The sequence below is a fragment of the Podarcis muralis genome, chromosome 15 (genome assembly GCF_964188315.1).
Source record: "Podarcis muralis chromosome 15, rPodMur119.hap1.1, whole genome shotgun sequence".
In the NCBI taxonomy this organism is placed as follows: domain Eukaryota; kingdom Metazoa; phylum Chordata; class Lepidosauria; order Squamata; family Lacertidae; genus Podarcis; species Podarcis muralis.
Genome location: NC_135669.1, coordinates 31,638,209 through 31,666,124, shown reverse-complemented (window position 1 = coordinate 31,666,124; position 27,916 = coordinate 31,638,209). Strand labels below are relative to the sequence as shown.

Genomic DNA, 27,916 nt, shown 5'->3' with positions numbered 1-27,916 from the left:
ACATCCCTTATAGGAATCTATTTTATTATGATCCCTGTAAAAGTGAATTGAGCTTTCTGTTTCTTTTATTTATGCACAGTTCATTTCTTTGTTGTCTTGTTTGTGCGCTGTTGTTTTCGAACACTCAATTAGCACAACTGTAAAAGAAATGATCAGGAGTCCCTAACCTTTTTTGGGGGGGTCCAGAGGCATATTTGGAAATCTGGTTAACTGTCGTAGACACTGTAAAATACCCATTTCACCAAAGCCCCAAACCAAACCTTCCTGCTGAGGAATGGCAAAACACTTGGAAGTACAGTCGTGCCTTGGAAGTCAAACGGAATCCATTCTGAAAGTCCGTTCACCTTCCAAAACGTTCAAAAACCAGAACACGGCTTCTGATTGGCTGCAGGAAGCTCCTGCAGCCAATCGGAAGCCGCAGAAGCCCCGTTGGACATTCAGCTTCCAAAAATAGTTCGCAAACTGAAACAGTCACTTCCGGGTTTGCAATGTTTGGGAGCCAAAATGTTTGGAAACTAAGCTCTTCGACTTCCAAGGTACGACTGTACCTGGAGATGCTATCAGGGATTGAACCTGGGACTATTCCACTATTGGGCCATTGCCCTTCCACAAGACATGGGTGGGAGACTTGCAGCTCTCTGGGTGTTGTGGGACTCCCAACTCCCACCAGCATCAGCCAGCCTGGCCAGCAACAAAGGATTATGGACGTTAGGAGCCTGGCAACACCTGGCAAGCCAGGGCTTTGCCATCCCTTTTCCAAGGGCTTACAAAGGGAGGACAGGAGTACCTGGTCCATCAAAGGCGTTGTCCACACCATCGTTGTGGTCCCCGTGGAAGAAGGTCAGGCGGATGTCGGCAGGATCCCCCGCAGCCTCCCAGAAAACCAAAGAGGAGACATTGCTCCAGAGCTCAAAGGCTGCTTTCACTGCCTGGCGCACCTGATGCTCAGGTAAGTACCGGGGCCAGTTCACCACTCGGTAAGTCAGGTGTCGCTTGTACCATTTGCCACCTATGAAAAGGAAGAGACAGAGTCATAGATTGGAGGAGTCGGAAGGTACCCAAAGGGTCATCTCATCAATCCTCCTGCAATGCAGGAATCACTGCTCAAGAATACAGTGGTACCTCGGGTTACATACACTTCAGGTTACATACACTTTAGGTTACAGACTCTGCTAACCCAGAAATAGTACCTCGGGTTAAGAACTTTGCTTCAGGATGAGAACAGAAGTTGTGCTCCGGCAGCGCGGTGGAGGCAGGAGGCCCCATTAGCTAAAGTGGTGCATCAGGTTAAGAACAGTTTCAGGTTAAGAACGGACCTCCGGAACGAATTAAGTACTTAACCCGAGGTACCACTGTACCTGACACATGGCCATCCAAGCTCTGCTTTAAAATCTCCTACGAAGGAGAGTTCAGTGCCTTCCAAGGGAATCCACTCCACTGTCAAACAGCTCTTACAGTCACAAAGTTCTTCCTAAGGCTCATTTGAAGTCCTCATGAAAATCCACCAGCATTTTAGTGCCAATTCCTCCTAATATACACAAGTTTGTATTCAATGTATCCTAACACACACATTTCTGCAAGGCAATTTTGCCTGATCTAATGAATTTTTGAGCATTGTTTTCACTAATATCTGCATTTTTATGCACCTTGTACCCTAAGATCTGCATTTCCCCCTACCCATTACTCAGCTGCAGAACTGCACTGCAAAAATCGGAGGAGTGTGCACGGCTGTGTTTCGGTTTGCGTGTTGTTTTGGAAATGGCAAAATCAGGTAGGTTCCCTTTTAAACGTGAACTGAACAAGACTTCTCTCCCCTCCTAACTCCATACAAAGAGACAAGAAAATTTTCTTTTAGCTTGAAAACCTCTTAAAAAATGTTTCCTCTCTGTTGGGGGGAGGGCTGGCTTCCTGCTAGGACACAGGATAAACAATGAGCTCACAAGAACTATTGAGGCAGATGTCAAGGGAACCTAGAAGACCTCCGATTGGGGCTGGGAGGGAATTAAATAATATTATCATTATCATTTATCTGTTTATGTGCTGGTTACAGTGCACATGCATATAATAATATGCAAAGATTGCTTGTCTTTTTAACAGAACCAGTAAACAAATAACTCTCTCTTCTTACTGAGAATCATAGAACTTTACTTTCTGGGAAGGAATAAAAACTCCATGCTGATAAACTTAATATCAAGGTTTTCAAAATATTCCCTCGGACACAGTGCCTGTCAAAAGCCTGATTCTTGTCAAGTCATGTAATCAGGCACTCTCCTGCGGCGATTAAAAAATGTCTCTAGGTGACTGGGCTGGAAGACTTATAAAATGGTAATCATAAACATGTCCTCCCCGCCCCTAGCCTCAAATGACTAATGCAGGCTAGCAAACAATTGTTGTGGCCTCCTGACTTTCTGTGTGCCCCCCCCAATCTCCCATCTCCCATTGCAACCCGCAGCAGGGCTGAAAAGTCACACCTAACCCTGGGCGTGGTGCAAACCTGTTTTAACTCCCCCCAAAGCAATTGCAGTGATTAAATTCCGTTCTTGAAACATGACTCAAACATCTGAGCGCTGCCCTCGAGGATCCCTGGAATGGATTCAAGCTGTAGTCATGTTCCCAGAGGGAAGATACACATATTTCTAAATCCCAATCCAATCCCAGGTGTGTTTCTTTGCAGGAGCGAGTTGGAGGGCAGTGGAGAAGTAGTTAAGATGGAGCTAAGATGGGTCTGGTCCAGAGGGTCCTTCTGGTGCAAAACTCTTCTGTTTGTCCTGTGATTTCTAGGCCCCCGGAAAACCTGCTGTTTACTCCTGAATCAAAACAGACACCCATCAGACTCGCCCTGCCCATTGGGGCACGTGGTTGACCACTGGGAGACCAGAGTGCCGGACTTTTGGTCTGATCCAACTGCAGGGGTCTTCTTACATTCTTTTGCATTAAGTGCCAAGCTGTCAGTCACCCAAGTTGTTGCTACATTACACAGTGCTATCCCACTGACATATAGTTAGGCTTAATTGCCGAAGGGTGAGAATGTGGGAGTCGTGCCAACAGAGTGGTCTGCTTCATGTCAGAAAGGACAGACATGTGAAAACAACACAGAGGCAAACTGGGCCGCAGAGTCCTGGCTTTTTCTTCCCCCACCGTCAGGAACAGATGCTGCCTTGTCAGGCGCAGTTTGAGGCCTCCTAGAGCAATTGCCTAATCTCCCCATTTTACATTTCCCACGGCTGGCCTAAAGCACAGCTGCTCATTCGGCTGTCTAGGAAAGATCTCCAGGCAGGGGATCTGGTCAACAGGGAAAGTCCAGTCCCAGCACCTGGATTTTCCCAATGCACAAGAATATTGTTCAGAGCTTACTTTAACTGCTCCTAAAAACAAGATCCTGCCTGCAGCTTTCATGGTGCAAAGTGCTGGCTGTGAACTATGACATCCTAAATGGTTCAGAAGAACCAGAATGCCCAGAAGACTGATGAATCTGCCTGGTCTATAAGATGGTCTCCCCTGGCCATTCTTTCCCACCTGCCAAGCTTAGCAAGGATTAGCATGGCAAGGTGTCCTGCTTGACAACAGGGCTGGGTGATATCTGCTTTTCAACACCATGATATATCAGCAGCTAAATATCGCGATATACTGATATACCACAATGTCTGGAATGTATCTTGGCTACTTCTTCCTTCCCACCTTAGGGGAGAAATAAGCAGGCGAGAGACATTGCCCAGCCCTCCAGCTGAGCAAGCCCCCACACCACTGTGCCTCACACGAGCAGGAGGGGCGGTGAGGCTTCCTTAAACTGCTCCACTGGGGGGCAGGAAGCTCCAGGAGTGACCAAGGGAGAGTATCCAGGGCCTTGAAGTCACCCATCAACGGTGCCTGGGCAGCAAATTGTGCAGACACACAGCTTTCCTGGTCACTATCTTCCACTGGCTCAGATCATCAGCTTCTTATAGCAAAATTCAAGCTTAAACTGAAGAAAGTAGGAAAAACCACTGGGCCGGTAAGATACAATCTAAATCAAATCCCTTATGAATACACAGTGGAAGTGATGAACAGGTTTAAGGATTTAGATTTGCTGGACAGAGTGCCTGAAGAACTATGGATGGAGGCTCGCAACATTATACAGAAGGCAGCAACGAAAACCATCCCAATGAAAAGGAAATGCAAGAAAGCAAAGTGGCTGTCCAATGAGGCCTTACAAATAGCGGGGGAGAGAAGGCAAGCAAAATGCGAGGGAGATAGAGAAAGATACAGGAAATTGAATGCAGATTTCCAAAAAATAGCAAGGAGAGATAAGAAGGCCTTCTTAAACGAGCAATGCAAAGAAATAGAGGAAAACAACAGAATGGGAAGAACCAGAGATCTGTTCAAGAAAATTGGAGATATGAAAGGAACATTTCGTTCAAAGATTGCCATAATAAAGGACAAAAGTGGTAAGGACCTAACAGAAGCAGAAGACATCAAGAAGAGGTGGCAAGAATACACAGAGGAATTATACCAGAAAGATATGGATGTCTCGTACACCCCAGGTGTTGCTGACCTTGAGCCAGACATCCTGGAGAGTGAAGTCAAATGGGCCTTAGAAAGCACTGCAAATAACAAGGCCAGTGGAAGTGATGGTATTCCAGCTGAACTATTTAAAATTTTAAAAGATGATGCTGTTAAGGTGCTACACTCAATATGCCAGCAAGTTTGGAAAACTCAGCAGTGGCCAGAGGATTGGAGAAGATCAGTCTACATCCCAATCCCAAAGAAGGGCAGTGCTAAAGAATGCTCCAACTACTGCACAATTGCACTCATTTCACACGCTAGCAAGGTTATGCTTAAAATTCTACAAGGAAGGCTCAAGCAGTATGTGGACCGAGAACTCCCAGAAGTGCAAGCTGGATTTAGAAGAGGCAGAGGAACCAGAGACCAAATTGCAAACGCGCTGGATTATGGAGAAAGCTAGAGAGTTCCAGAAAGACATCTACTTCTGCTTCATTGACTATGCAAAAGCCTTTGACTGTGTCGACCACAGCAAACTATGGCAAGTTCTTAAAGAAATGGGAGTGCCTGATCACCTCATCTGTCTCCTGAGAAATCTCTATGTAGGACAAGAAGCTACAGTTAGAACTGGATATGGAACAACTGATTGGTTCAAAATTGGGAAAGGAGTACGACAAGGCTGTATATTGTCTCCCTGGTTATTTAACTTATATGCAGAATTCATCATGCGAAAGGCTGAGCTGGATGAATCCCTAGCCGGAATTAAGATTGCTGGAAGAAATATCAACAACCTCAGATATGCAGATGACACAACCTTGATGGCAGAAAGTGAGGAGGAATTAAAGAACCTATTATTGGGGGTGAAAGAGGAGAGCGCAAAATATGGTCTGAAGCTCAACATCAAAAAAACGAAGATCATGGCCACTGGTCCCATCACCTCCTGGCAAATAGAAGGGGAAGAAATGGAGGCAGTGAGAGATTTTACTTTCTTGGGCTCCATGATCACTGCAGATGGTGACAGCAGCCACGAAATTAAGAGACGCCTGCTTCTTGGGAGGAAAGCAATGACCAACCTAGACAGCTTCTTAAAAAGCAGAGACATCACCTTGCCAACAAAGGTCCGTATAGTAAAAGCTATGGTTTTCCCAGTAGTGATGTATGGAAGTGAGAGCTGGACCATAAAGAAGGCTGATCACCAAAGAATTGATGCTTTTGAATTATGGTGCTGGGGGAGACTCTTGAGAGTCCCATGGACTGCAAGAAGATCAAACCATTCTGAAGGAAATCAGCCCTGAGTGCTCACTGGAAGGACAGATCGTGAAGCTGAGGCTCCAATACTTTGGCCACTTCATGAGAAGAGAAGACTCCCTGGAAAAGACCCTGATGTTGGGAAAGATGGAGGGCACAAGGAGAAGGGGATGACAGAGGACGAGATGGTTGGATAGTGTCTTCGAAGCTACAAACATGAGTCTGACCAAACTGCGGGAGGCAGTGGAAGACAGAAGTGCCTGGCGTACTCTGGTCCATGGGGTCACGAAGAGTCGGACATGACAAAACGACTAAACAACAACAAATCTTCCACTGCTATGAGATGTATTTTTATTTAAATGATAGTCATCACTTCTAATTCTGCATCTGTAAGTACTGTTTAAAAATCTAGCAATATGTGATACAAACTTGGTTGACTTCTTTCTGGGAGTGATGCAGTTCTTAATTTTTGGCAGTGGGTAAGCAGCTACTCTAACTGAGAATCTGTAGAGACCACAGCAAGTTGCCTTAGAGCTGTGGTTCCCAATGTGGGGCAATTTGATTTTTAAGGGGAGCAATTTGGAAGCTTTAGACCAGTTAATGGCTTTTTAGGCTTTCTAAACCACTGAGCCTAGGGCTTGCCAATTGGAAGGTCGGTGGTTCAAATCCCTGTGTCGGGGTGAGCTCCCATTGCTTGGTCCCTGCTCCTGCCAACCTAGCAGTTCGAAAGCACATTAAAGTGCAAGTAGATAAATAGGTACCGCTCCGGCGGGAAGGTAAACGGCGTTTGCATGCGCTGCTCTGGTTTCTCCTGAAGCGGCTTAGTCATGCTCGCCACATGACCCAGAAAAACTGTCTGCAGACAAACGCTGGCTCCCTCGGCCAGTAAAGCGAGATGAGCGCCACAACCCCAGAGTCATTCGTGACTGAAGTTAACTGCCAGGGGACCTTTACCTTTTATCGTGTGCATAGGAGTTTACTTTTTGAATAATAAGAATTATATGTCACGGGGAGGGGGGCATCAGGATTTTAAAGATGCTTAGGTGGGGCATGGCCAAAAAAAGGTTGGGAACCACTGCGTTAGAGTGAATCAGACCATTGGTCCATCCAGCTCAGCATTGTCTGCACTGACTGGCAGCAGCTCGCCAGGTTTCTCACGCACAAAATAATCCCAGCCCTGCTTGGAGATGCTGTCCGGGACTGAACCTTCTGCATGCAAAGCAGATGCTGTCACTCAGCCACAGCCCTTCCCCAAAGGACTGCAATAGCTCTGACCCTGCAGCCTAACACAGTCGAGCACACTCAGCCACTGAATACTCCTGGTCCCATAGGAGGGACAGTGAAGTCTGGTGACATTGGCCACCAGCAGGACATTTTCACTATCTTCCTATGTACATATGAATGTAAGGCTGTCGTCACGCAGCCCCATCACTGGAGGATTTGTGGTGCTGCATCACAATCCTGGATTTGCAAGAAGTTGGGGTGGGATAGGGGAGCAAATGAGGGACGCGGGTGGCGCTGTGGGTAAAACCTCAGTGCCTAGGACTTGCCGATCGCATGGTCGGCGGTTCGAATCCCCGCGGCGGGGTGCGCTCCCGTCGTTCGGTCCCAGCGCCTGCCAACCTAGCAGTTCGAAAGCACCCCCGGGTGCAAGTAGATAAATAGGGACCGCTTACCAGCGGGAAGGTAAACGGCGTTCTGTGTGCTGCGCTGGCTCGCCAGATGCAGCTTGTCACACTGGCCACGTGACCCGGAAGTGTCTGCGGACAGCGCTGGCTCCCGGCCTATAGAGTGAGATGAGCGCACAACCCTAGAGTCTGGCAAGACTGGCCCGTACGGGCAGGGGTACCTTTACCTTTACCTTTAGGGGAGCAAAAGAGAAGGCAAGCTGCACCACACCAGAGGCTGTGGCACGGGAGCGAGAAAAGAGGGGCACTGAGAGGGAGAAAGTGCTCAGAGGAAAGCCCCAGAAAGACTTACTCTGATGAGAGAACCGTTTCCGGCGCCTCCTCCTGACTGCCCTTCCCAAAAGCATCGAATCCACCCGGTCCTTCCATGCGGATCGGCTGTCTAGGTCATTCACGCCGCATCGGGGGAGGCTCATGTGGCGGATGGTGGAGGCGTCGAGGGCACCGCTGAGGGGCAGGTGGTACACCCACTGGAATTCCCTGCAAGAGAGGAGGACTTGGTTGGCGGATGATGCTCGTTGGTCTAGGTCTCTAGGCTGAGATCCGCATCATATACTTAAAGCACATGGCTTCCCCAGGAGAGTCCTGGGCACAGTAGCTTTCTCCTCACCAAACTACAATCCCAGCAGTCATCACAAACTGCAGTTCCCAAGATTCTTTGGGGGAAGAAGTCATGTGCTTTAAATGTATGGGTTGTGTGTGGCCTATGTCTGATTCTCACCTGGGATGCAAGAGGCCACAAGTTCCCCTGAGGAACCGAGGGCTGTACCTTGAAGGATGGGCCCTAGCTCAGCAGTAGAGCATCTCCTTTGCATGCAGACGGCGCCGGGTTCAATCCCCAATGCCATCTCCAGGGAGGACTGGGAGGGACTCGTGTCTGAATTCCTGGAGGGCAGCTGGCCAGTCAGTGTGGACAATCCTGAGCTGGATGGACCTGTGGTCTGACTCTGGATAAGACAGCTTCCCATGTTCCCATTTAAACTAGCCCTTTATTCACATCCATGAGGACTAGAATCTTGCCTAATTTTTTGGGGAAGAGTTGTAGTAACAGAGGCGACCCTCTGAATGCAAAAGGTCCCCGGTTCTTGGCTGCTTGGCAGCCCGGGTGCAAAATTTGTTTATTTATTACATTTATATCACACCTTTTCTTCTAAGCAACTCAAGGTGGTGTGCACATGTTTCTCCCCTTCCCCACAACAACCCTGTGAGGTAGGTTAAGCTGAGAGGCAGGGATTGGCCCCCTGGTCACCCAGCTGAGCTTCATGGCTGAACCAGGACTGGAACCATGGTCTGCCCCCCCCCCCCCAAGACCCTAGTCCAGCGCTCTAACCACTACACCTCACTGCCCCCTTCACCCTGCCATAAAGCAGTGCCGTCATATGATTGAAACACGCAATGTAACTTTATGGCATTTGTTTTTTGATCAGGGAAGTACTTTCAATAGTGGGCTTTGGCGGCGACAGTGGGATAAGGGCGGAGGGAGAAAATTTAAATAATAATAATAATAAATTCTCAGAAGGAGTGTTTGAAGATGGCTGGAGTCCAGAATGCAGCAATGGCATTTCTGGAATCTTCCAGCCGGGCCCGAATTGCAACGTTTGTGCAGATCTTGTCCTCCACAGGAGGCTAGGCCCATACAAGGGAAAACGACAGAGCAGAGGCCTCACTCTGTGCTCTGAGCGAGAGAGAGAACAGCAAGGCTGAGCAGAACAGGATGGATTTTACGGGCAAGGCTTGAGAGTTGGGGGAACTGTGATTCCAACGCAGCTGTCTTAAAGCAGAATGTCTTAAAGCAGTTGAAGTAATATTAACATGCAGGCCTCCAGAATCTGCCTGGCGCTGTCCTCCCGAGGCAACCCACTCACTCCACGTCTTAAGAGAGAGCAAGCAGGGAGACGACGCTTTAATAAAATGTGCACGTGTTAATTTATGGACCCCTCCAGACAGGCGTTTTATTGTGGGTGTGTTCTGCAACAAGGCCTTAACGCAATAATAGTGCCCTAGCGGTGGCTTTATTCTGCTTTATGGGTTGTTCAGCAATGCTCCCCCCACTGATGACACATGAATGCTAATGCATCCCAATAGCTAGACAAGTGCAAAACTCCAGAATGCTCATGGAGAAAAGCTCCTCTCTTTCATAACACTAGAACTCGTGGGCGAGGTGGTGCCCTCATGCCCTCAGACCTTGCAACATCATTGGGTGCCGCAGTGCAGGAACCTGTAGGCCTCCTAACGTTGCTCGACTCCCATCAGCCCCAGTCAGCATGGTCAATGGCCAGGGACAATGGGCCTTGTAGTCCACAACTTCTGGTGGGCACCTCGTTGGCTAGCCCTGGACATATAAATAAAATGGAAGGAGGAGGAAGGGTCTGTCTTTGCATGCTCCATCCCACATTGACAAACTTGGGACAAGGCTAGATTGACAATGGTGGCAGCCACAGGACAGCCGCCACACTTACCTAATGGCCTCTGAGAATTCAGCTGGATCCAGCCCTCGGTGCACGGACCCAAAGTAGCCATATTTTCTAAGGAACTTCTAAAATCAAAAGGAGAGGAGGATTAAAAATTAGATCAAGATTGTCAGAAAATGTTGATCTTATGCACAGAGGATCCTACTGCCCAGAGATTATGCAGTAAATGTTATTATATTATATTATATTATATTATATTATATTATATTATATTATATTATATTATATTATATTATATTATATTATATTATTATTATTATATATTAATCAGTGGTACCTTGGTTTTCGAACGTAATCCATTCCGGAAGACTGTTTGAGTTCCAAAATGTTCAAAAACCAAAAACTCAAAATGGAAGCCTCAAACCGGAAAGGTCAATACAGAAAACTCAATACGGAAGCCACGTGGTATGTTCAACTTCCAAGGCACGTTCGAAAACCGAGATACCATTATTATATTATATTATATTATATTATATTATATTATATTATAATATAATATAAATTATAATAAATTCATACACTGCTTGATTGTAAGAAACCTCAAAGTGATTTACAAATAGAAGAAAACAAGGACATTTCTAGGGGGAAAAACAAATTAAAACATTCAGAAAAATTAAACCAGCAACAAGCTGGTTTTCACAGGGGAGTAACATGCTTCCTGTAAGTGGATCCAGTCAGCAGCCTGGACGCAGCATTCTGGAACAGCTAAAGCTTTCAAGCACTTTTCGGAGGCATGGTGGTGGATCTTGATGTCACTTCAATTTCTCTTTGTGCACCTTTTATTCCTGCCAAGAAGCGTCTCCCCTTCCGAACTGCAAAAAAACCCGAGCTTTTGTTTACAGTCCATTCAGTCCGGCTGAGCCTAGCCTCTTCATTCCAGAGTGAGTTTGTGTACCGGCTCTGTTCTCCCTTCCCCTTATCAGCCCAGATTCCGGACATAAACACCACCCCATGAAACAAAAAAGCAGAGGCCATAAATTTTTCCATTTCTCTGGAGAGCCAGAGACCCTTCGCCCCAAGGCCTGCTAGATGTGAGATGCCACATACCTGGGACAGCAGACCTGGGGCGAGGGGGATGGAGAGGAGACAGGAGGGTCTTTGTTTTATTTTCATTTTTTTGCTGCTGTTCCTCTGTCCTTGCAGCAAAAGGGAAATTCAGGCAAAATGAGAGGGCGGGAATTATTGTTGTTCTTTTAATTTATTACCTGCCCTTCCTCCTAAAGTGCCAGGATGGGTTACAATCTAAGACACAATACTAAAAACAATTTTAAAAGCTTACAATTACAAAAAATACGATCACAAAAAATCTAATAAAAAGTAACAAAATTTCATACTGTTGTTTAACATTAGACTTAGATTTCCAGTTTTTCTGCATTAGAAATCTTCAAGGCTATCTTCTAAAAAGAGATTTATAGAGAGAGAAACGGTTTAATATCCAAAAGTTTATAATCCTACACATTTCAGCCCTATCAGGCCCTTCATCAGGTAAAGTGGAGATGGCATAACAAAATCCTAAGTATCTGTATCTTTAAATCCCCTGGTGAAGGAACTGGAAGCTTTAATCATATTGTGTGGCTCAGTCCTCTCTCTCTCTTCCTGTATAGGAGTGTATGGTAAGATTTTTCCTCCCTTTCCACAGCAGAGAATATCTCCAAGATGTCAGGTCTTCCCACTGCCCCACCCTCCAATTTTCACCTTTTGTGAAACAGTCAACATTGGGGAGAAACTTTGCCAACATACATACCCCTCAACCAGCCCATTTTAAGCGGGACATCCTGGAAATTAAAGAAGCCATCTCAGCTTCTGATGGGCTCCTGGAATGTCCTGCTTGGCTCTTGCGAGATCGTGGCCCTGAAAGATGCAGGCTTTTGGGCGCCGTGCTCTCATGCAAGTCAAATTATTCGCCTGGGAGTGCAGCCCCAAAAGACTTATATCCCTTTTTTCCTCCCAGGCATGTTGGAGGGTGTGTGTCAATTTCACTAATGCTGGACCACGCAGAAATACGTAAACGAGCTTTCCCAGCCAGGGGACCAACCCTCTAGCTGTTATGGACTACAAATCCCATCAACCCCAGCTAGGGCTGGTGGGAATTGTAGTCTAAAACCTCTGGAAGGTGCTGGCTAGAGGAGGCTGACTTAAACCCACCAAAGAGACAAAGGTGAGGCTGACATGCCTTTCCCCCGTTTCAGCAATGCTAGGGACATTGATGAAACCGAAGTACTCTCCTCTTTGTTAGACTCTATGTGGTGCTATTTTCCTCTTTTTGTTTGCAAAAGCGCCAAATCAACCTTGGGCCCCTCGCAAATGGCAAGTTTTTGCATGTAAGGCGATCCTCCTGGATCAAGTCTAGCATCCTGTTCTCACAGTGGCCACCAGGTCCCTATGGGAAGCCCACCACCTTTTGTGGTTGCCAGCAACTGGTATTCAGGAGTATTGCTGCCTCCAGTTGTGGAGGCAGAACATAGTCTTCTCCTCCATGAATTTGCCTAATTCTCCGTTAAAGCCATCCAAGTGGGTGGACATCACTGGCTGCCGCAGGAGTGAGTTCCATAGTTTAACGTGAAGAAGCACTTTTATCTGTCCTGACTCTTCCAACTTTCAGCTTCATTGGCTGCCCATGAGTTCCAGCATAGTAAGAGAGGGTATTTTCTGCATATACAGTGGTACCTCTGGTACAGTGGTACCTTAATTCATTCCGGAGGTCCGTTCTTAACCTGAAACCGTTCTTAACCTGAGGTACCACTTTAGCTAATGGAGCCTCCCGCTGTCACCGCGCCGCTGCTGCACGATTTCTGTTCTCATCCTGAAGTAAAGTTCTTAACCCGAGGTACTATTTCTGGGTTAGCAGAGTCTGTAACCTGGAGCGTTTGTAACCCGAAGCGTTTATAACCCGAGGTACCACTGTATTCTGGATATATTCTGCTTCAGCTTCTTCAATGCTTCCCCAAAGCTACCACATTGTTGCTGTCCAGAAGGGTTATAGTGCAACGAAAGTGGGACAAAAATTAACCAGAACATTTGTAATATGAAAGAGTTACGGGATTTCAGCAGGAAGTTACTGTGTTTTCACTGACTGGAAATGAAACAGGGTGACAACCCTGAAACCTTTGCAGGAACAAACAGTACTGAAAGCAGAATCGTGTGTGGCTGCCCCAAAAGCACCATGAGCACAAATCATCATGAATGTGTGATAAAAAAAAAAATGTCTGAATTTAATTGGAGAAATTGAATTTGCCAGCATGTGAATGAGAGGCAGTGTGGTGTAGTGGTTAGAGTGTCACACTAGGACCTGGGAGAGTTCAGGGTTCAAATTCCCACACAGTCACATGGAAGCTCACTGGGTGACCTTGAGCCAGTCCCTGCCTCTCAGTCCAAATTATTTCACAGGGTTGTTGTTGTGGGAATGGTGCATCCAAAATGTTATGCAAAGGGTTAATGCTATAGCATAGAATCTTGTCATATATACTGAGGAATTTCACCCCCAGTTAGTTCAGTTATCAACCCTGTGAGAGTTTTAACAGTGAAAGCAGCAAGTGTGTTGTGTACGCTACTACCTGTCCTCTGAGTCAGTCTGTAAATACCAGTCAGTCTCAAATACAAATTCGTGTAAAATATGTTTCAGTAACACAAGTATTCGATCCGACCAGAGCAAGTACAGCAGGTACAAGTCATATGTTGTTTTTAAACTTTGAAAAGCAAGAGTTGCCTGGTTTTTCTAGGAGAAAAGAGAACTATTAAAAAAGGGTCAAACTACCCAGGGCAACTTCTGCACAACTCTGTAAAGTACAATTACCACAGTTGTGGGGGTCAAATATGAAGAGAGGAGAAACATGTACGCCACCTTGAGCTCGTTGGAGAAAATATGGGATATAAATGCCATGCAGCGCAACTGAATTCCACTCCAAAATGGCAAAATCTGGAAGCAGCCTGTCTAATCACAGCAGGACACTGTGTATGAGCTCCTAAGCCAGGGGTCTGCAACCTGAGGCTCTGGAGCCGCATGTGGCTCTTTTACACCTTTGCCGCGGCTCCGGGGCGGATACTAGCGAGGGGAGGAGGCGCATTGTGTGCCCCGACACTCCCCACTGTGGCGGGCGCTGTACTGGCTGTCACGTCGCATGGGGGCGGTGCGTGCGTTAGTTTTGCGGCTCCCAGGTTTTTTTTCCTTCGGAAACGGGTCCAAGTGGCTCTTTTTGTCTTAAAGGTTGCAGACCCCTGTCCTAAGCTAAGCAGGTCAGGAAAAGTCTTCTCCCAAAATAGCTGGAGGTGACATGATGATGACGATGATGAGGATGATGAAGAAAGGCATAACTGGTGGACCGCAGTGATGTTTGTCATTAAAGTGCTTGAAAAGGAACATGAGATTTCTACCTTTGCATGCTAAAAACATGCAGCTTGTTTCAGGTGTGACAGTGAAGCTGTGCCCCCAACTTCAAGTCAGGGGTCAGGTGGGATGTACTTCAGCGATCATGAAATTTGGGGGACACGGGGGGGGATGCATTCAGTACGCTAAGAAAAGGAAGCATAAAATAAATACAAAGTGGTATGCACTGTCCCTCTGCCCCCATTTTGTTCTCACAGCGACACTATGATGTAGGTTTTCCTTTTCCTTTTCGCACACCAGTCCTGAATTAGAAGACATTTGTTCACCTCCTCCTCTTCCCCCAGGCAGAGCCTAATTCTGGTTACAAGCTCTCCAGATAACAGCAGCGCAACCTTAACTGGTTAGATGAAGGCATCCAGCTTAGAGATAGACAGATTAAAATTGATAGATCAGATAGATGACAGCTTTCAAGGCTCTGCCCTCGATCCTGAGGCCATAGCAAACAGCCTCTCTTAAGACTCCAAGCAGCCTCTCTTCCCTCACCCTGTTCTCCCTCCAAGCCTGCAAAGGAGGAAATGCCCTTTTCTATAGAATATTCCATAAGGCAGGAAACAAACAGGAGACCTTTCCATAGCCCTCTGCCTCTCAGATCCTTGTTTAGCATAATGGAGGGTGGGTTGAATACAGACAAAAGAAAGCGCTCCAGATGGTGTGGGCCAGAGGCTGTGCTCAGAAAGCCACAGGCCAGGAAGGCATGTGAAGAAAGAGATGTATTGAGCGCATATGTATCGTGTGCTTTTCAGCTTGTTTATAAGGGATCTACTGTAGAGTTAGGAGTGAGCAGTGAAGTGGCCACGTTTGCTGATGATGCTAAATTGTCTGGGAGTAAGCAATCTTAATTTCACATATAGACTCACAGGGTGTGAACTGGAGGTGATGGACCAGGGACGATACTTTGGGGTTGTAGTGGACAGCTCAATGCAGATGTCAACGCAGTGTGCGGTTGCTACGAAAAGGGCAAACTCCATGCAAGGGATCATTAGGAAATGAAATGAAAATCATATAGGACTGTAGAGCTGGAAGGGGCCACGAGGGTCAAAATAAAACTGCCAATACAGTGGTACCTCGGGTTACAGAGGCTTCAGGTTACAGACACTTCAGGTTACAGACTCTGCTAACCCAGAAATAGTTCCTCGGGTTAAGAACTTTGCTTCAGGATGAGAACAGAAATCGCACGGCGGCAGCGGGAGGCCCCATTAGCTAAAATGGTACCTCAGGTTAAGAACAGTTTCAGGTTAAGAACGGACCTCCAGAATGAATTAAGTTCTTAACCCGAGGTACCAATGTATCATAATAAAGGTAAAGGTAAAGGTACCCCTGCCCGTACGGGCCAGTCTTGACAGACTCTAGGGTTGTGCGCTCATCTCACTCTAGAGGCCGGGAGCCAGCGCTGTCCGCAGACACTTCCGGGTCATGTGGCCAGCATGACAAGCTGCATCTGGCGAGCCAGAGCCACACACGGAAACACCGTTTACCTTCCCGCTGGTAAGCGGTCCCTATTTATCTACTTGCACCCAGGGGTGCTTTCGAAGTGCTAGGTTGGCAGGCGCTGGGACCGAGCAGCGGGAGCGCACCCCGCCGCGGGGATTCGAACCGCCGACCATGCAATCAGCAAGTCCTAGGCGCTGAGGTTTTACCCACAGCGCCACCCGCGTCCTATGTATCATAATACCGTTATACAAATCTATGGTGAGACTGCATTTGGACACTGGTCGCCTCACCTCAAAAAGGATGTTGTAGATGAAGGAGGGTGGAAGGTTGTATGGTTTGGGACTTCTTAGTCCAGAGAATAGATGAGTAAGAGATGGCACAAAAGAAGTTTATAAAATGATATATGGGCACGGAGAAAGTGGACAGAGAAAAAAACTTCCTCCCTCTCATAACACCATAACTCATGGGCATCCAATGAATTTGGAAGTTTCGGAACAGATAAAAGGAAGGACTTCTTCACACAGTTGAGAAACTATGGAACTCACTCCCACAGGAGAGATGCTCCAGCTTCTGGAGAATGCTGAATACACGTTTTTTTACCCTGTCTTTTGATACTTAAGGGGTATATATTTAGAGCCCTGCTTATTTCTGTAATTGTAAATTGCTTTAAACAGGTTCTTTTAAATGTGTTTTAATTTGTTGCCCTGGAACATTAGGGAGAAGGGCAGGTAATTAAGAACAGACACACATCCCTTTGAATTCTAGGAACATAAGAGACCGAGTCAGATCATTAATTCATCTAGCTCAGTACTGCCTACATTGACTGGCAGAGGCTCTCTGGGATTTTAGGCTGGGGGTCTCTTCCAGCCCTACCTTCCAGACAGCAATAGCATGACAGCGTTGGGGACGCATCTCGGCACAAGCTAAATCAGAATAAACCTACCAATGATGCCCTGCTGTTGTGCCATAATTATTGCAGGAAACACCCACATTAAAATAAATAAAAAACCCCACCAGTCTGAAGGTGCCCAGGAAGGTAATATTTCTCCACATGCTGGTGTTTCTCTCTCTCTCTCTCTCTCTCTCTCTCTCTCTCTCTCTCTCTCTCTCTCACACACACACACACACACACACACACACACACACACACAAATGAGTAAGCCCGGGTTTTAAAAACAGAAACTTATTTGCATCCAGTTAGCCAGAAGAGTTCATGAGCACCTCTTTCTTGGGAAGAAAGCTGGGCATTAACCCCTCCCTTCCCTGCTCTTGGGAGCCTCACCTCCGCCTCCTGCTGGCTCTCAGCCCCCGCCCGGCCGAGCCCCGCGGTGTCTCCTCGGGAGTAGAGCCGAGACAGAAGCAGGAGACCCAGGATCGGGGCTGCGGCCATCGCCCAGCCGGATGAGAGCTGCTCTCCGGAGCTCCGCTCAGCCTCCTTCTCTCCCTCCCATCCGGCGGCGCCGGCTGAGCACGCCCAGAGGAGACGGCAGGAAGGCAGGCAGGCAGGCAGCTGGCGGGCTGAGCAGCTCCTGCCCTCGCGCAGACACACAGAAACGCAGCCTCGGCGAGGCTTTCCCCTTTTCCTTAGGCTGGACCGCTTGAAGGGGCCACTCCCCTTCCCCACTCGGCGTCTTTTTGCGCGGCAGGCAGAAATCCAACAGGGGTAGCCAACGCCCGTGCCTTGTGATTCTAATGGAACACCTCGAAGTGTGCCAGCGATAAAAAAAGGACAACGATCAAAACGATATTAACATATATTTTCTCTTTCTCGCTCTAATATATATTAATGATTAACGGTATTAACAATATTAACATATTAATAAATATTAAGCCATTACATGTGTACGGTGTACTGTGTGCGCACGTATAAATTTCACATAACACAACAAAACCATTTCTCTCTCTCACACACAACCCCATACAGACGCAGAGTGAAATGTCACAAAAGTCCCTTTAAAAGGCTTGTTGAAAAAGGAAAGTCTTCTGTAGGAGTCAAAAGACAATGGAATCATAGGATTGTACAGTTTGAAGGGTCGTCTAGTCCAACGCCCTGCAATGCAGCATCCATGACAGATGGCCATCCAGTCTCTGCTTAAACCTCCGGGGGGAGCCCATAGAGACAGCACCTTTCGGATATGTAAGGGCAGGGAGTTCCAAAGGCAATTTCAATCACATTTATATAGTTTCCAGCAACTGGTATTCTGAAGCATTGCTTCCTCCAGCTGTGGAGGCAGAGAAGAACCATTGTGGCTAGTAGCCATTGAAATATTTTGATCCTTTTTGTTTCTTTTGACGTCTTCAGTATCTTATTTGAATTGAAATAAAAAATAGTGTAAATAATAATGATGATGATAAATGTCAGTGGATGGGTAATTTGAGTATGCACTTTTTTACTTTAAGTTTTTTTTAAGGTGTTTAAAATAATAATTATTATTCTTACACCACAAAAGAGAAAGTCTTCTGGAACAGCAATCCACGCCACTGCGGTTTTGCAGGTGTGAAACCATCCAGATTGTTGTTTGTTTGCTCTGGTTACATGACTGCCAACAGCCCCTGTTGATGTCAAAACCGTCCTGGCAGAATCTCGGAGCAGGAATTCCTTTGGAAACAACACTAAGTCCTGCTCCCGATGCATCTGTGTTGTTGCGAGATGTTTCTAGGAAGTAAGGAGAGCCAACTGTTGTTCCACTTAAGAACATGTGTTTGGACGGCAGTTGGCCACATTCCACATAGGTAACGGTAGGGAACTAACTGTATGGCTTGACAGCAGTGAAAAGGACCTAGGCGTCATAGCAGACCACAAGCTTAACATCAGTCAATTGTGTGATGATGATGGTGCAGCAGTAGCAGCAGCAAGAAGGAGCTGGGGGTGTTGAGCCGGGAAAAGAGTTCACTACTTTGAACTGTTGCCTTCGGGCAGAAGATATAGGACAATGAAAACACGAACCACACGCCTTCTGAATAGTTTCTATCCAAGAGCTCTGATTGCACTAAATAATGATCTCAGGGCCAGTTGCAAGAAATAGCAAGCAGGGAGTAGGAAGGAAGGAATGAGATAGGTTTTAGGTTATGTTATGCCTTTAATAGGTTATGTTATATTCTGGATTATGTTATGTTTTTATAGATTATGTCTGAATAGGATGAGAGTGTTGGAGATACGTGCAAATGTGTATGTGAACCCGGTCTTTGGGTGGGTGTTTGATTTTCGTTGTTGTGTATACTGTGTATATACGGACAATGACAATAAATTTATCTAATCTAAAAAGAGGCTCATATAAGCACATACAGTTTTGAAGGGACAGGATACCCAAATCCTGTCTGAAATCACCCCAGGCTTCAATAATCACCCCAGGCCTCAAAACTGTCCAAAACTCCTTTTGTCTTCTAAAAATCCAAAACAGCTTTTCTCTGCTCTCCTCTGCTCTATCACAAGATGCTGTGCATAGGCAAAATGTTACTTTTAAAGGCTAATGAATAGGCTCTGTTCATAGCAGGCCTGAGAAACTGAATCTTATCTCATTCAGTTGCAACACCTTTGGACATGTTGAACCGTTCTCATTCCCCTTTCCTGGGAAGGGTGCCAAGAGTCCACAATAGTCCCAAGACAGCTTTCTGTTCATGCTCAGAGGAACCTCAACATGGGCAGGACTCCTGAGGGAGGAGAAAGGAGGAGGGAACTAGAAAGGGGTATATATGTTTGTGCACATCACTATGAACTCGTGCGTGCTTTTTGTGACTTATCACACTTGCTCCTTCTACCAGTTCATGAATGGTAGAAATAAAACTTTTTCTCTGAAACTCTTCCTTGAGTGTCTGTTGACTCCCACTTCCCTTTCCCGGGCGCAATATTTTTCCCACCCGAGGGCAAAGCCTCATAAGGCTACAATATAAGGTATTAGGGGTCTAAAATCAAAGGTTGGAATGGTTATGTGGGGTTTTTTGTTTTTTTGTTTTTTTAGTCATTGGGAAGTTAAAAATTTATTTAACAATATTTAGCATTTCCAGGTGTTCAAAGTTCTTTATGCGCCTTATTGAACTATACTTTTCACAACCATCCAGTGGGCTGAATATGGTGTTACTGATACTCAGAGTAAGATCCGTGGAAATGAATGGACACGACAAACATAAACTGACTGATTTTTAAAATGGTTGTCTTCAGCTAAGTTCTGAGCAGAGTAAACCCTCTTGAAATTAATAGACTCGGCTTAATCATCTCCTTTAACTTCAATGGGTTTACTCTGAGCAAAACTGCAACCCATTAATTTACGATCTGCAGACAAATGCTGGCTCCCTTGGCCTTTAAAGCTAGATGAGCACCGCAACCCCAGAGTCATTTCTGACTGGATTTAATTGTCAGGAGCCCTTTACCTTTACCTTTTTTTGCAGACTAACCAAGTTCCTTACGTTTTCTCTGTTTGCTTGTTTTTCAACCCCCACCCAACAGCAAGAAAGAATGAAAACACATTCCTGGATCTTTATCATATTTAAGTACAAAAACCTCGAGAGATTAAGACTGCTGCCGTAGGAGGCTATTTAAAGAATGAGGTGTGGCAGTAGACTAGCCAAGCAGTGAGTGACACACCGTCTGGACCCAGGTGAAGGGGCGCATTCAGTCGTTCCTAAGCCTGTGGCGTGAATCATTCCAGGCAAGGCACCTTAAAGCTTTTTCATGAGATGGAACACTCCTAAAGTGCCCTCACAGCCTCCACCACTATATTTTCAAATTCTGGATGGTTTTAAAATCCCATATTGTGGAATTCCTGCCTGAGAGAGGTCAGACTGGCTCCCTCTCTCTTTTCTTCCCCCCGGCAGGCTAAGATCTTCCTGTTCAGACAGGCCTTTGGAAACTAAGTGCAGGCTATGCTGGCCACAGGGCAAAATGGATTTTTAATTGCCGGTTCTAAACATTTTCTGGTGTATTTTAACTACTGTTTTTAACCAGTTTTGTTTTTAATTACTTTGCATTTTATAATGTTGTTTTTAAATTTTAGAAGCCACCTCAAATCACAACTTGGGAGAAAGGTGGGATATAAATCCATTCAATAAATTCTACGCACCTGGCACAAAAACAAACGGCCTGTAGGGCTGTTGGCACCTCCTGCCACCCTATGGTGCTCTTTCACCCACATTAATGCTTTCTGCTGGCAGTTTTTGACAGAAATTAGGATCATCTTGGGTCATCCTTTGGATTTAGACCCTAAACTCTGCCTCCTCTCCATTTTCACAGGGAGTTACATTGATCCCCTTCCCTTTGTAAACCCCTATTGGTTTTCTCCTGGCTGCTGCTAGACTGGTCACTACTCAGGGATGGAAAAACGTCACAGTCCTCACATTAAATAAATGGTACCAAAGAATAAAAAAGCAGCGTCCGAAAACTCACACATCCTCTTAAGGTACTTAGAGGTGATGCCTCACTGATGGACTTTGCCGCCACCTGGTGGACATTTATTATACAAATAAATAAGCAACACCTGAGAGCCATTCTGCCGGTTGATTTATGGTATTTTTTGGAAATACTTGTAAAATCTTAATAATGCTGGACCTCTTGGACTCTCCCTCTGGTCCTGGGCTCTTCATGTCTTTTACTCTTCTACCTGTTTTTTTTTTTTAACCTACCACCCATTCACTTGTTGTTTTTGATAGGGAAAAATTCTGGGGTGAGAGACTACTCAACAGCCCAGTTTGTCCGGGTCCAAGCCCCCGTGGGTCCATGCAATCAGTAAAAGAAGGAAGTTTCAGCCAAGTAATTTGGAGCAAAACAGCAATCAGTAGACTTAGATCCTTTATTTGTTGAGCAACAGGTTCAAACAGCAGTAAGAACCCCAAGCATGGGGCGATATTGACTTTTAAAACTTCCCACTGTTGTAGGAATTTATGTATAGGTTTGGGGGGTGCCCCTCTAGCAGAAAATGAAATAAATAAATAATTGCTTCCCCAAGGGGGTCCTTGCCTTGTAAGGAGGACTGGGACCTCGGAAGGTGCGCCGTTGTAGAGGCTCCGTACCAGTCGGGAAATGACAGAGACCACACCAGGATTGGTGAAAAGCAAAGTCTGATCTTTACTGAAAGAACAGGAAAAATAAAAACTGTTGCAACAGGGTCCTCCCTCACGTAACAAGAACGGAGTGAGAACAACCGAACAAAAAAGCTGCCTTGACTCTTACACCTTTTGGTTTCCGTACAGATCAATAACAGCAAAGGTGAAGAGGGGATAAGGTACCGTAAGTAGGATGTTGGGACACGGGTGGCACTGTGGGATAAGCCACAGAGCCTAGGACTTGGCGATCAGAAGGTCGGTGGTTTGAATCCCCGTGATGGGGTGAGCTCCCGTTGCTCAGTCCCAGCTCCTGCCAACCTCGCAGTTTGAAAGCACATCAGAGTGCAAGTAGGTAAATAGGTACCGCTCCAGCAGGAAGGTAAACGGCGTTTCCATGTGCTGCTCTGGTTTGCCAGAAGCGGTTTAGTCATGCTGGCCACATGACCCGGAAGCTGTCTGCGGACAAACGCCGGCTCCCTCGGCCAATAAAGCAAGATGAGCACCGCAACCCCAGAGTCAGCCACGACTGGACCTAATGGTCAGGGGTCCCTTTACTTTACCTTAAGTAGGATGTTGAGGGACACGTGTGGCAATGTGGGTTAAACCACAGAGCCTAGGACTTGCTGATTAGAAGGTTGGTGGTTTGAATCCCCATGACGGGGTGAGCTCCCATTGCTCAGTCCCTGCTCCTGCCAACCTCGCAGTTCGAAAGCACATCAAAGTGCAAGTAGATAAATAGGTACCACTCCGGTGGGAAGGTAAATGGCGTTTCCGCGTGCTTCTCTGGTTTCCCAGAAGTGGCTTAGTCATGCTGGCCACATGACCCAGAAGCTGTACGCCAGCTCCCTCGGCCAATAAAGCGAGATGAGCACCACAACCCCAGAGTCGGTCACGACGGGACCTAATGGTCAGGGGTCCCTTTACCTTTAAGTAGGATGTTGTAAGATCTTGGGAGGTGTCAGTTTTGCTGGAGGGCTGGAATAATATGTGTTGAGCTTCTTCTCATTTATCTTGGATCTGGTCAATGGCTTTTTTCCTTTATCTACAGGAAATACCTCCTAGCTGCTGATAATCAGTACGCGGATCGTGAGGCTGGATGTTCGGGAAATAGCTTCAATGTAAATGTGAGATCCTGTTCTGCATTGCTATCAATTCGGATGTGATAGTCTCATGTTTGCATACTTATTGGAAAATAAAACTACTTTATTTTTGAGCTGGTATTTGTGTGTATTCATGGTATTCTTTGCAGACCCACTAGATGGCAGTGTGGTGTGGGGAGTGTTTTTAGCAGCTTTAGAATACATTTGAGTCAAATACATTTGAAACAAGTGATTGTTACATTCAGGGAACATTCTTTAAAAATAGATTTGGATACATTCAGAAAAGTATAGCATAGTACAGCATATTGAGGAAAAATACATTTCAGTAAAGATACATTCATGGAAAATTACATTTCAGTAACGATACATTCAGATACATTTTTTTAAGTCAATAGAAAAGGCACACATTCTTAAAGTGAATGAAAAAGACACAGCAAAATGAGCAAAATGATACATGAAACTGCAAAAAAAATTCTCAAATGAAGCATTCTCCAGTCCAAGGCACACTTTATTTCTTGTAGGGTTTTTAAGGCAGAATTCTATACTTTTGCTATTGGTAGGGTCATTTTCCTTTATTCCCCTCTCTGACCCTGACTCTCTTACAACAATATCATGCAAATGCACCCCAATACCGAAATCAGTACAATCACTTTTGTGACTTTTGTGATTTGTCCCCGCAAAACACTTCATCACAGTTTCTTCCTATCTATTTAAAGGGCCTCTGCTGCACAATACCAAATGTAACAATTCACTGATAAATGTATCTATGTACTAGCTCACTGGGAAAACTTCAGAAATTCATACAGACATGTGAGCTCAGCTACTCAGCAGCCCCTCAGCCTGAGTGATAATCCCTGGCATCCTGATACCTGAGTGCCAGACAGGTAGCCATTCCAAAAATAACAAACCCAGATGAAGACAAAAGGGTGTGATTAACTTAACTGGGAAACAGGGAAATGTAAATATCACTTTTGTTTCACTTGATGGGTGTTTGGTGGAGGGCAAGGGGAGGCATGGGGCAGGGTCCGGGATGCTCATATTACTGCCACCAGACCTCCCCTTTCATGATGTAACCATGATGTATTAGTGATGTAGTTTGGGGGGTGTAACATGGGGATTAGGTAAAGGTAAAGGGACCCCTGACCATTAGGTCCAGTCATGTCCGACTCTGGGGTTGTGGTGCTTATTTCACTTTATTGGCTGAGGGAGCCAGCATACAGCTTCCGGGTCATGTGGCCAGCATGACTAAGCCGCTTCTGGTGAACCAGAACAGCGCATGGAAACACCGTTTACCTTCCCGCCGGAGCAGTACCTATTTATCTACTTGCTCTTCGACATGCTTTCGAACTTCTAGGAGCAGGGACCGAGCAATGGGAGCTCACCCCATTGCGGGGATTCGAATCACCAACCTTCTGATCGGCAAGTCCTAGGCTCTGTGGTTTAACCCACAGCACCACCCATGTCCCAACATGGGGATTAGCAGCTAATAAAAGTTTGGGTTCTCTTTTTTACGGGGCTTCCATCTTGTTTCACCTGGTGGCAGGTGGGAGTCCTGTCGCGACAGTCTTCAATAAAGACCAAGCCTACTGGCTGCTGTTTTGCTCTGGGATTCCTGACTGGTGTCCTTGTTTTTGGTCTAAGAGAGCCTTCAGATTTCTCCATTAATACCAGCATGTCCCAGAATACAGTTTGTACAGCATCACTGATACATCATCCTTACATCACTGACATGTCATAAAAGGGGAAGGGTAGACATGGTTTAACAAGATTAGCATAGGCAAACATGTCCAGGCACCTCTCAAGTTGTTGTTGTTGTTGTTTAGTCCTTTAAACGTGTCTGACTCTTCGTGACCCCATGGACCAGAGCATACTAGGCACTCCTGTCTTCCACTGCTTCCCACAGTTTGATCAAACTCATGTAGGTGCCCACCATCAAAGGACAATAGAGCTCCCTTTGCACATCCATACCCTGGGGGCAAGTATGGTGATGGGCTTTTGGAAACTAATTCATAGAATCATAGAGTTGGAAGAGACCACAAGGGCCATCGAGTCCAACCCCCTGCCAAGCAGGAAACACCATCAGAGCACTCCTGACATATGGTTGTCAAGCCTCTGCTTAAAGACCTCCAAAGACGGAGACTCCGCCACACTCCTTGGCAGCAAATTCCACTATCAAACAGCTCTTACTGTCAGGAAGTTCTTCCTAATGTTTAGGTGGAATCTTCTTTCTTGTAGTTTGGATCCATTGCTCCGTGTCCGCTTCTCTGGAGCAGCAGAAAACAACCTTTCTCCCTCCTCTATGTGACATCTTTTTACATATTTGAACATGGCTATCATATCACCCCTTAACCTCCTCTTCTCCAGGCTAAACATGCCCAGCTCCCTTAGCCGTTCCTCATAAGGCATCGTTTCCAGGCCTTTGACCGTTTTGGTTGCCCTCCTCTGGACACGTTCCAGTTTGTCAGTGTCCTTCTTGAACTGTGGTGCTCAGCAATTGTCACCCCTGGGCACTTCCCTGGGTGGCGGCTTGAGGGATTATGGCAGGAGAGAAAGGTGAAGGAGTCCTTTTCTCTAAGACCAAAATGGCGTTGGAATGAAGAGAATCAGTCAAACTACTGATTTTATATGAATTTATAAAGCTAGGTATCTTCCCTGAGCTGTCAAGTTGAAAGGATACATTCAGGCATAATATTTGTAACATTGTAACTACTTTAAAGATGTGGCACCCCCCATCATTTCTGTAACATTTTATATTGTTATAGATTTGAAGGGGGTCAGTCTGGATGATATCTGGGGGTCCCTTCCAGGCCTGTGAACCTGTATCCAGGAGAGTTAGTAGAAGAGGCTGCTGACCCGATGAGGCAAGTTTCTTTGTAAGATAATGGTCTTAGCTAGGCTGTTAAGCGCTCTCATCTGAAACTAGAAGAGTGAGCTAGGTTGCTATTGTTGCTGACACCTGGAACTACAGCCCAGGGTGTAGCTGTAGGGACCAGTATGGGAGAGACATGTTTTGTTGCAGCTGGGGCAGACGAAGGCGTCCAGTTGTGCTGCTGCAGATGCACCACAGCGTTTCTTCTCACCAGTGGTCACTGCTACAGATACACAACTTTACTGCCTGTCTTCAGGTACTGGGGTCATCTGCAAGGGATTCCCACATGTTGAGGTTGATGTTGCCAACCTTCATGTTGCACGTGCTGACATCTTTGTAACAAGGAGCTGGTCTGCCACCAGGCTCAGTGCCTGAAGCCAGTTCCCCATAGAGCACGCCCTTGGAGATCCTGCCATCTTCCATTCTGTGGACATGACCAAGCCAGCATGTTAAGAACTCAATAGTTACAGTGTCGAATTCAGCCACCTTCCATGCTTCCACTTGATAAACGGGATGCTGACAGAACAGATAAACTCCAAGTTTGTTACTGCTTATCTCACAGCTCCTAATTCTTCTGCTCTCCAACTTCCAGGTTAAAAAAAACAGTTGATAGTAAATAAAATACTTGGTTTAAAACACGTTAAAAATCAATTAAAATCTGTGGAGCTCTGGAGCTGGCTGCTTGGCCTGTCGCCATCTTAACCAGAAGCCCTGGTCACCATCTTTGTTTGAGACTCTGTCCTGTCATGTGATGCCCAAACTCTTCCTAACGTGGTGTTGTAATCAAAAATTGCCCTTTCCCCTTATGGGGTATCCAAGAGCCCATATAGAGTCCTTACATAGGTTCCCTATTGGCAGGAGAAGATAACAGAGGCCAACCAGAGAATACTGAGAAGCAAAGCAGCTAGTAAGCCTGAACTTTATTGATCTGTTGCAACAGGGTGCTCCCCTCACCCTCAGGAGAGAGGAGGAACCCAGAAAAATGGTGCGCAAGGCCTTATAAAGACTTTTGAGATTGCCACACTGTAGATCAAGACCACCCCCAGAAACATCGTACATACATCACAGAAGGGGTGTAACCCAGGACCACCCCTCAGTTACATCACACCTACATCACAAAAAAGGCAGTCTAAAACAGAACTTTGAATGTTGTTTTTCCTGTTTGCCAGGTTATCTGATTGTCTTTCCTGATAGTCTGTCATCCATTAAAATGCTGATTACTCAATTCCTGCAGTGGCGTAGGGTGGGGGGTGCAGGGGGGCCGGCCACACCGGGCACAACATCTGGGGGGCGCGCGCTCGCACTCGCAGCTCTCTGCCCCTACCTGGCAGGGGCGCAAATTACTTGCCTTGCCCCGGGTGCTGACAACCCACGCTACGCCACTGAATTCCTGAGACAATGGGAAGGCTCCCTGACCCCCACCCCACCCTTGCAGGGAAAACATTTGGTCAGTTTAGGAATCAAAATGGTTCCAGTTCGGTCTTCCTGTGCTGATCTATGTATGTGCTTGGTTGGTAACTTATGAACATTACCATATATCTAAGACCTCAAAATTCCTATCACAGTGGTACATATGGAAGGGATTGAGGTGTTGTTGGCGTGTCTCACTTTGCTGAACCCAAAGCTGTGACTTGGAGCATCCCTGGAACCCTATTGGGGAAACAAGATCTGTTAATGCCTTGAGCCCCTCCAGCCTATCTGTACATATGTGGAAATAAAACCGCATACCCTAAAGCAGGGGTCTGCAACCCGCAGCTCCGGAGCCGCATGTGGCTCTTTTACACCTTTGCCGCAGCTCCGGGGCGGATACTAGCGAGGGGAGGAGGGGCATTGTGCACCCCGACACTCCCCACTGTGGCGGGCGCTGTACTGGCTGTGACGTCGCATGGGGGCAGTGCATGTGTTAGTCACACACCGTCCCGACGTCACCTTCCCGCTGTCAGATCGCGGCTCCGGAGATATATTTGTTTTAAATGTCGCAATGGTTTTGCGGCTCCCAGTTTCCCCCCCCTTCGGAAACGGGTCCAAGTGGCTCTTTTTGTCTTAAAGGTTGCAGACCCCTGCCATAAAGGCACCACAGTCTCCATTGACCTTCATTACAAGGAAACCAAGCCCTGGGAAAGTGCAGCCCCATCTCCCCAGAGTGTGTGTATCCTCTCCTTCATGTATCTCCCCTAGTGGTTCATGTTTCTCTCTGAGTTTTTACTATA

The 27,916-nt window shown here is 46.4% G+C and overlaps 1 protein-coding gene across 5 annotated transcripts in view; it reads right to left on the bottom strand.

The window, feature by feature from the left end:
- Window positions 1–17,255, bottom strand: part of MMP28 (matrix metallopeptidase 28) — a 29,357-nt gene extending 12,102 nt beyond the window's left edge. The window contains exons 1-5 of one of the 5 annotated variants that reach the window (XM_077919261.1): window positions 10,663–10,858; window positions 9,875–9,951; window positions 9,600–9,747; window positions 7,708–7,895; window positions 788–1,009 (exon numbers count right to left, since the gene is read on the bottom strand). In XM_077919261.1, coding sequence (XP_077775387.1) covers window positions 788–1,009; window positions 7,708–7,831 — 346 coding nt within the window. In that variant the 5' untranslated portion in view covers window positions 7,832–7,895; window positions 9,600–9,747; window positions 9,875–9,951; window positions 10,663–10,858. Of the gene's footprint in view, window positions 1–787; window positions 1,010–7,707; window positions 7,896–9,599; window positions 9,748–9,874; window positions 9,952–10,662; window positions 10,859–10,933; window positions 11,040–16,983 lie in introns of those variants that run through there. The other 4 variants (XM_028708377.2, XM_028708374.2, XM_028708375.2 and 1 more) reach the window with 4 other exon arrangements.
- Between the last annotated feature and the right edge of the window lie 10,661 nt (window positions 17,256–27,916).